Source organism: Brachyhypopomus gauderio, unplaced genomic scaffold, assembly GCF_052324685.1.
Source record: "Brachyhypopomus gauderio isolate BG-103 unplaced genomic scaffold, BGAUD_0.2 sc296, whole genome shotgun sequence".
NCBI classification, from domain to species: domain Eukaryota; kingdom Metazoa; phylum Chordata; class Actinopteri; order Gymnotiformes; family Hypopomidae; genus Brachyhypopomus; species Brachyhypopomus gauderio.
In genome coordinates this window covers 47,501-57,500 of record NW_027507117.1, presented here as the reverse complement: position 1 = coordinate 57,500, position 10,000 = coordinate 47,501, and the positions used below count along the sequence as shown (strand labels likewise).

The 10,000-nt window shown below is 50.0% G+C and overlaps 1 protein-coding gene across 1 annotated transcript in view; it reads left to right on the top strand.

Moving 5' to 3' along the window:
- Window positions 1–10,000, top strand: part of LOC143504544 (adhesion G protein-coupled receptor L3-like) — a 110,909-nt gene that overhangs the window by 57,608 nt on the left and 43,301 nt on the right. The window contains exon 3 of the mRNA XM_076995950.1: window positions 3,493–4,293. Coding sequence (XP_076852065.1) covers window positions 3,493–4,293 — 801 coding nt within the window. The remainder of the gene's footprint in view (window positions 1–3,492; window positions 4,294–10,000) is intronic.

Below are 10,000 nucleotides of genomic sequence, written 5' to 3'. Positions count from 1 at the left end.
CTGATACTAATAATGAGCTCATCTGGCCCAGTATAGCTATAATCAAGGAAGACCGTGGCTACACAATTAACCAGATTTATTCAATAACCAACAAAATATAAAACAATAACAACCATACTAGACTAAAGTAACAATAATACCTAATGGAAACAGAGATACCAACCGGTGCAGGCTGCCTCACGGAGAAGGACCCCAAAGGAGGCCAAGAGAGAAGAAGAAGCCAGAGCCCAGAGAGAAGAAGAGACCCCACACCCACAAACCTCTCTTTTTATATCCCCCCAGCCTCTCAAAGGGACAGCAGTCACAAAAACCAGGTTAACCAATGGGAATCAGGTTGCTGGTAAAGACGTCAGAGTACATTTGCATACAGTGTGCATTCCATACAGGACTGTCCCCTTTGGGGTGAAGTCTACAAACCTTCTCAAGGAGTGATGGAACTCTTAACCTGTTAGCATAACTTTTCCCAGTACACAACAAGCTGCAAAATGAGACTAAACATGCCACACAAACACACTGATATAACTAAAACACAAATGGTCAGTTTTATCCCATTTCTATGGGAACCTCTTGAGGTAACCCACCATTTGTTGCCCCCCATGGTTTTATGGAGGAACACCAGATCCTGCATCCCCCACAGGAACACATCTGATCACTCCTACATCATCATCATCAACAGTGCACGTGAACTTCCATCTTACCTCAGTGGTGCACGTGAACAACTCCCATCTCAGCAGTGCACGTGTACTCCTCCCATCTCAGCAGTGCACGTGTACTCCTCCCATCTTAGTGGTGCACGTGTACTCCTCCCATCTTAGTGGTGCACGTGTACTCCTCCCATCTCAGCGGTGCACGTGTACTCCTCCCATCTCAGTGGTGCACGTGTACTCCTCCCATCTTAGTGGTGCACGTGTACTCCTCCCATCTTAGTGGTGCACGTGTACTCCTCCCATCTTAGTGGTGCACGTGTACTCCTCTCATCTCAGTGGTGCACGTGTACTCCTCCCATCATAGTGGTGCACGTGTACTCCTCTCATCTCAGTGGTGCACGTGTACTCCCATCTCATCTCAGTGGTGCACGTGTACTCCTCCCATCTCAGTGGTGCACGTGTACTCCTCCCATCTCAGTGGTGCACGTGTACTCCTCCCATCATAGTGGTGCACGTGTACTCCCATCTCATCTCAGTGGTGCACGTGTACTCCCATCTCATCTCAGTGGTGCACGTGTACTCCTCTCATCTCAGTGGTGCACGTGTACTCCCATTTCATCTCAGCGGTACACGTGTACTCCTCCCATCTCAGTGGTGCACGTGTACTCCCATCTCATCTCAGCGGTGCACGTGTACTCCTCTCATCTCAGTGGTGCACGTGTACTCCCATCTCATCTCAGTGGTGCACGTGTACTCCCATCTCATCTCAGTGGTGCACGTGTACTCCCATCTCATCTCAGTGGTGCACGTGTACTCCCATCTCATCTCAGTGGTGCACGTGTACTCCTCCCATCTCAGTGGTGCACGTGTACTCCCATCTCATCTCAGTGGTGCACGTGTACTCCCATCTCATCTCAGTGGTGCACGTGTACTCCCATCTCATCTCAGTGGTGCACGTGTACTCCCATCTCAGTGGTGCACGTGTACTCCTCCCATCTCAGTGGTGCACGTGTACTCCCATCTCATCTCAGTGATGCACGTGTACTCCCATCTCATCTCAGTGGTGCACGTGTACTCCCATCTCATCTCAGTGGTGCACGTGTACTCCCATCTCATCTCAGTGGTACACGTGTACTCCCATCTCATCTCAGTGGTGCACGTGTACTCCTCCCATCTCAGTGGTGCACGTGTACTCCTCCCATCTCAGTGGTGCACGTGTACTCCTCCCATCTCAGTGGTGCACGTGTACTCCTCCCATCTCAGTGGTTCACGTGTACTCCTCCCATCTCAGTGGTTCACGTGTACTCCTCCCATCTCAGTGGTGCACGTGTACTCCTCTCATCTCAGTGGTGCACGTGTACTCCTCCCATCTCAGTGGTGCACGTGTACTCCTCCCATCTCAGTGGTGCACGTGTACTCCCATCTCATTTCAGTGATGCACGTGTACTCCCATCTCATTTCAGTGATGCACGTGTACTCCCATCTCATCTCAGTGGTGCACGTGTACTCCTCCCATCTCAGTGGTGCACGTGTACTCCCATCTCATCTCAGTGGTGCATGTGTACTCCCATCTCATCTCAGCGGTGCACGTGTACTCCCATTTCATCTCAGCGGTGCACGTGTACTCCCATCTCAGTGGTGCACGTGTACTCCTCCCATCTCAGTGGTGCACGTGTACTCCCATCTCATCTCAGTGGTACACGTGTACTCCCATCTCATCTCAGTGGTGCACGTGTACTCCCATTTCATCTCAGCGGTGCACGTGTACTCCCATCTCATCTCAGTGGTGCACGTGTACTCCCATCTCATCTCAGTGGTGCACGTGTACTCCTCCCATCTCAGTGGTGCACGTGTACTCCCATCTCATCTCAGTGGTGCACGTGTACTCCTCTCATCTCAGTAGCACACGCTGCTTCATCATGGCGGGCCTCTGCTAATTGCTCTCGTTCTGTTGATCTTGTTGTGGGCATCGGTCGACCATGTCGGCTTCTTCATCTGACATTAGTGGGAAGGAGATATTTGTAAAGGCCTTTTTGCCTTTATGAAAGCCCGCGGTCCGGAGCCGAGACGCCCCCGTGGCCTTGAGGAGCGATCCGTCTGAGGGCTGTTGTGATGGGGCTGTCTGTTGACCTGCGTCTCCGGTCTCTCCCAGGGAAGTCTGAGGCTGCTGGGTTCTCTCTTATTAGTTTTCCGCAAGCAGATGTTATAAATCAAAATGACACAAATTGACCCAATCCGCCGAGGCCCAGGACAGGGTGGGAATGCATTCAGATTCTAATAAATATAAAGTAATTATTGTGTCTCTAAAGCTTCTACACTGCTTGACCGTCTGCCAATAAGACATCTGTGTCTGTTTATCAACACTTAGAGTGCAACATTTGCTTGGCTCTGCGTGAGACATGTTGGTCTTTGTGCTAGCATCTGAGGTGTTGTCTGAATGACGTACACGGGTGGTATTTGATGAGACTAGATTAATGACCTCTTTAGCCAGACTGCGGGAGGAGGAAGTGGGTACTGTTGAGATCTTAAGACTCAGGGTTGACTCCTGCAGGTACGGGTGTGGCCATGCTGTGTGTATTGACCTTACAGAGCTCATCCTCACTGGGTTTCTTTGGTGTCCTCATTGTTCTCACTGAAGGCCCTGAACCAGGAGGGACCTCCTCCGGTCCTGGAGAATGAGAGCCTAGCATAGCTTAGTGATCACCTAGAGTACAAGAATCACCAAATTATGGGCTAGAACCACAATCCAGGACTGGAGTTGTAGGTAGTCCTGCAATGACCTGTTGGTTACATTGTGTCTTTCGTCCTCATCCTTGTGTGTGTGTGTGTGTGTGTGTGTGTGTAGTCTTCTTGTGCCCAGGCCTTGTGCGTGGTGTATACCAGAGCGAACACCTCTTTGAATCAGACCACCAGTCGGGGGCTTGGTGTAAGGACCCCCTGCAGGCCTCGGAGAAGATCTACTACATGCCGTGGATGCCGTACCGCACGGACACGCTGACGGAGTACCCCAGCAAGGAGGACTTCATCGCCGGCCGGCCCACCACCACCTACAAGCTGCCGCACCGCGTGGACGGCACGGGCTTCGTGGTGTACGACGGCGCGCTCTTCTTCAACAAAGAACGCACGCGCAACATCGTCAAGTTCGACCTCCGCACGCGCATCAAGAGCGGCGAGGCCATCATCGCCGGCGCCAACTACCACGACACCTCGCCGTACCGCTGGGGCGGCAAGTCCGACATCGACCTGGCGGTGGACGAGAACGGCCTGTGGGTCATCTACGCCACCGAGGCCAACAACGGACGGGTCGTGGTGAGCCAGCTCAACCCCTACACGCTGCGGGTGGAGGGGACCTGGGACACGGCCTACGACAAACGCTCCGCCTCCAACGCCTTCATGATCTGCGGCGTGCTCTACGTGGTGAAGAGCGTCTACGAGGACGACGACAGCGAGTCCACCGGCAACAAGATCGACTACATCTACAACACGGAGCTGTCCCGAGACGGCTTCCTGGACGTGTCCTTCCCCAACTCCTACCAGTACATCGCCGCCGTCGACTACAACCCCCGCGACAACCTGCTGTACGTCTGGAACAACTACCATGTGGTCAAATACTCGCTGGACTTTGGCGCGCTGGACAGCCGACTAGGTAAGAAGCTTTTGTTTGCTTTGTTTGTATTTTTTTGAATGATGGGTAAGACTTAGGGCTATCAAGCAGACATGTGTGGGGTCGAATCCCAGCAGTGTCATGGTTCTCGTTTGGAAGGTTGTGGGTTTGAATCCCAGCTCTGCCATACGGTGCCCGCTGGGCCCTTGAACAAAGGGCCTCAACCCCCTCAACCCTTTTGCTGTCTAACGAACAGGAACCTGTTCGTTAGTGTTGTTCGTTAGCAGTAATAGCTGCAAGATTGCTGTGTTTTCAAGGTGTGTGTGTTGTATGTGTGTGTGAGATGAGGAATGTGGAGATTTCTTTATGTACAGTGTTTGGTTTTTGCTCTTAAGGAAAGTGTAACATTAAGAAACATCCATGGCAGCTGTGAGCAGCATGCGATGTGAAGACGCTGGTGAAAACATCTCGACTCCCAAGAGGAGAAGCAGGAAGCAGGGATACAGCCAGCCCATCCACTTGATTAGGGAATCTAATTGCTCACTGAGGTTACTGAGGCGTTGCTGCCTCCATAGCCGCAAGTGGCTTATTGCATTCTGTTTTTAAAGCAGTATAGCCGACAGTGGACATGTTAAAGATGAGCTCCAATGCCCCTTTAGAGACAAGAACGCCCCCGCCCCCCCCTCCCCGTCTAATACCAGGACGCTCATTTGGAGTGTTTGTCCTGCTGATGGCTGGGCCGGGGGCCCGGCGGGGTGCTGAAAGGCGTGTGCTGAAGCGCGTCGCTCCGCGGGTCATGCCTTATTGAGCGGGAAGAGCGGCGCTTGTGCAGAGGACGGACGAAGGTTGCGTGCGTCTCCGCTTTGGGCGCCTGCTTCCTTTATTGTGGAAATCGCTCCACCTACCAACCCCTTCTTTTCTTCTCCTGTTTGCCTTTATTACTTCTCTCTCCCTCCCTCCTTCCCTCTCTCTCTCTTTCTCTCTCTCTCTCCCTCTAGGATCCTTTATCATGCTCTTCATGTATGTGAGGTAGAATAAATGACTGATCGTCCTGATTAGTGTACACATGTGTGTGCGTGTGTGTTGAGGGGTGAGGAGGGGTGTCTACAGCAGTGCAGTGGTGACTGGATCTAATGGATCTAGTGGATCTAATAGATCTCTCCCCTTTACCTTTCTAACCATTCAGCATGCTGGAGGCTGTGCGCTCGTGCCCTGCTGGCTAGAGAGAATGCTGATGTGTGTGTGTGTGTGTGTGTGTGTGTGTGTGTGTGTGTGTGTGTGTGTGTGTGTGTGTGTGTGTGTGTCACCAATCACAAAACACTGCACTGTCTCCTACCAGACAGCCAAACGGAGCAGGGACAGAATGAGAGGACGGGTCTGTGTGTGCATGTTGATTCCTATGTGAAGTCCTGGGTCTGTGGGTCCATTAGAGTGCACTCAGACTGCGCCTTTATGCTAACTCTAATGTCTAACTCTAATGTCTAACTCTAATGTCTAACTCTAATGTCTGAAGATCAGCCTGACACTGAAGGAATGAAGCTGTGTTGCTATAGCGAGGACACTTTACAGTCAGCACACGGCATTATGTGCAGCTACACACCACTGACAAGCAGCAGCCAATCACAGTGTAGTCCCAGCCAGAAACCACACCCCCCCTGGGAGAGGGAATCAGACATGGGGGTGGGGGGGGACAACACACCCAGGACAGAGCGACATCCACCACAGGCACGCACACACATACATTCACACACACACTCACACACACTCTCACACCAGGACAATCCTTGTGGGAGGCAATTGACTTAACCTCCATGTTAGTGGACTGTGGGAGAAAACTGGAAACCCACACAGATGCGCGGGGAGCACTGGGAAGCTCCACCCACACTGGGAAGCTCCACCCACACAGGGAAACTCCACCCACACAGGGAAACTCCTTAACATGAACCCGAGCCACTAGAGCTGAGAGACAAGCGTGGTTCAGGTATGATGCTTAGGTATTTCTCCTCATCGTGTGTGTGTGTGTGTGTGTGTGTGTGTGTGTGTGTGTGTGTGTGTGTGTGTGTGTGTGTGTGTGTGTGTGTGTGGAGACAACAGCCAGAGTGGCTAGACCCTGTTTATGACCACTGGAATCTGCAATAGCATTAGTTACTTCTGTTCTATGGGAAGCAGCTGTGATTGGTGACCGGTCCATTGCTGTGGTGACATCACCAGTTCATCCTCGGGGAGAGGTCACAGAATCAGCAGAGATGCCCCCGTTAGTGCATTACACTCCTGTTGCTATGTTTGCTTCATGTCTACTGTTGTAGCTTTAGCCAATGAAATCAGCTGGTACTACACACAAAGACATGGCAGTTAGTTGTAGCCAATTAGGTGATACTAGACATTATCACAATGTACCAAATTAAATCAGAGTGCAGGTTCACATACAGGTACCTGAAGGTCAATACCTGACTGATGGAAGACGTGAAACATCAGGCCATGTCTCTGCCCCATCATTCTTACAAACACCCTCAGTGTTATTAGAACATATTAGAATAGGACATACCACCATACCAGTACATACCAGTACATACAACCATCATACCAGTACATACCACCATCATACCAGTACATACTAATACATACCAGTACATACCAGTACATACCACCAACATACCAGTACATACTAATACATACCAGTACATACCACCATTATACCAGTACATACCACCATCATACCAGTACATACCACCATCATACCAGTACATACCAGTACATACCACCAACATACCACCATCATACCAGTACATATCACCAACATACCAGTACATACCACCATTATACCAGTACATACCACCACCACACCAGAACATATCACCATTACACTGTATCAGTACCACCACCATCCTGAAAATGCATGTTGCAGTGTGGAAGCGTACACTGTTTAAATGCTGTCATGAATCAGGTGTAGCCAAATGGCAAATGAGTGTTTTTTCACAGGCTGTGATGCAACCGTGTGTAACAGGTGTGGCCTGCTGCTTTGAGAGGCTCAGTGACTCAAGCTTCTGATCCAGCCCCACAGCCATGAGTCGCAAACATCTGAGTCTCATGGCCACAGTGCTGCACGGGTGTCATGAGTGAGTGATGAGTTGTGTGGAGATGCTGGTCTCTGCCTTTGCGTTCTCCGTGGCAACGAGGTGGAATCGAAAATTCCAAGGCTGCTGGGGGTACTCTAGAGCCAGACTGTTCTATATAGTTCTGGGGGTACTCTAGAGCCAGACTGTTCTATATAGTTCTGGGGGTGCTCTAGAGCCAGACTGTTCTATATAGTTCTGGGGGTACTCTAGAGCCAGACTGTTCTATATAGTTCTGGGGGTACTCTAGAGCCAGACTGTTCTATATAGTTCTGGGGGTACTCTAGAGCCAGACTGTTCTATATAGTTCTGGGGGTGCTCTAGAGCCAGACTGTTCTATATAGTTCTGGGGGTACTCTAGAGCCAGACTGTTCTATATAGTTCTGGGGGTACTCTAGAGCCAGACTGTTCTATATAGTTCTGGGGGTGCTCTAGAGCCAGACTGTTCTATATAGTTCTGGGGGTGCTCTAGAGCCAGACTGTTCTATATAGTTCTGGGGGTGCTCTAGAGCCAGACTGTTCTATATAGTTCTGGGGGCGCTCTAGAGCCAGACTGTTCTATATAGTTCTAGGGGTGCTCTAGAGCCAGACTGTTCTATATAGTTCTGGGGGCGCTCTAGAGCCAGACTGTTCTATATAGTTCTGGGGGTACTCTAGAGCCAGACTGTTCTATATAGTTCTGGGGGTACTCTAGAGCCAGACTGTTCTATATAGTTCTGGGGGTACTCTAGAGCCAGACTGTTCTATATAGTTCTGGGGGTGCTCTAGAGCCAGACTGTTCTATATAGTTCTGGGGGTACTCTAGAGCCAGACTGTTCTATATAGTTCTGGGGGTACTCTAGAGCCAGACTGTTCTATATAGTTCTGGGGGTGCTCTAGAGCCAGACTGTTCTATATAGTTCTGGGGGTGCTCTAGAGCCAGACTGTTCTATATAGTTCTGGGGGCGCTCTAGAGCCAGACTGTTCTATATAGTTCTGGGGGTGCTCTAGAGCCAGACTGTTCTATATAGTTCTGGGGGCGCTCTAGAGCCAGACTGTTCTATATAGTTCTAGGGGTACTCTAGAGCCAGACTGTTCTATATAGTTCTGGGGGTGCTCTAGAGCCAGACTGTTCTATATAGTTCTGGGGGTGCTCTAGAGCCAGACTGTTCTATATAACTGTTCTATATAATTCCGGGGGTGCTCTAGAGCCAGACTCTTGTATATAACTGTTCTATATAGTTCTGGGGGTGCTCTAGAGCTAGACTCTTGTATATAACTGTTCTATATAGTTCTGGGGGTGCTCTAGAGCCAGACTGTTCTATATAGTTCTGGGGGTGCTCTAGAGCCAGACTGTTCTATATAACTGTTCTATATAGTTCTGGGGGTGCTCTAGAGCCAGACTGTTCTATATAGTTCTGGGGGTACTCTAGAGCCAGACTGTTCTATATAGTTCTGGGGGTGCTCTAGAGCCAGACTGTTCTATATAGTTCTGGGGGTGCTCTAGAGCCAGACTGTTCTATATAGTTCTGGGGGTGCTCTAGAGCCAGACTGTTCTATATAGTTCTGGGGGCGCTCTAGAGCCAGACTGTTCTATATAGTTCTAGGGGTGCTCTAGAGCCAGACTGTTCTATATAGTTCTGGGGGTACTCTAGAGCCAGACTGTTCTATATAGTTCTGGGGGTACTCTAGAGCCAGACTGTTCTATATAGTTCTGGGGGTGCTCTAGAGCCAGACTGTTCTATATAGTTCTGGGGGTGCTCTAGAGCCAGACTGTTCTATATAGTTCTGGGGGCGCTCTAGAGCCAGACTGTTCTATATAGTTCTGGGGGTGCTCTAGAGCCAGACTGTTCTATATAGTTCTGGGGGCGCTCTAGAGCCAGACTGTTCTATATAGTTCTAGGGGTACTCTAGAGCCAGACTGTTCTATATAGTTCTGGGGGTGCTCTAGAGCCAGACTGTTCTATATAGTTCTGGGGGTGCTCTAGAGCCAGACTGTTCTATATAACTGTTCTATATAATTCCGGGGGTGCTCTAGAGCCAGACTTTTGTATATAACTGTTCTATATAGTTCTGGGGGTGCTCTAGAGCTAGACTCTTGTATATAACTGTTCTATATAGTTCTGGGGGTGCTCTAGAGCCAGACTGTTCTATATAGTTCTGGGGGTGCTCTAGAGCCAGACTGTTCTATATAGTTCTGGGGGTGCTCTAGAGCCAGACTGTTCTATATAGTTCTGGGGGCGCTCTAGAGCCAGACTGTTCTATATAGTTCTAGGGGTGCTCTAGAGCCAGACTGTTCTATATAGTTCTGGGGGCGCTCTAGAGCCAGACTGTTCTATATAGTTCTGGGGGTACTCTAGAGCCAGACTGTTCTATATAGTTCTGGGGGTACTCTAGAGCCAGACTGTTCTATATAGTTCTGGGGGTACTCTAGAGCCAGACTGTTCTATATAGTTCTGGGGGTGCTCTAGAGCCAGACTGTTCTATATAGTTCTGGGGGTACTCTAGAGCCAGACTGTTCTATATAGTTCTGGGGGTACTCTAGAGCCAGACTGTTCTATATAGTTCTGGGGGTGCTCTAGAGCCAGACTGTTCTATATAGTTCTGGGGGTGCTCTAGAGCCAGACTGTTCTATATAGTTCTGGGGGCGCTCTAGA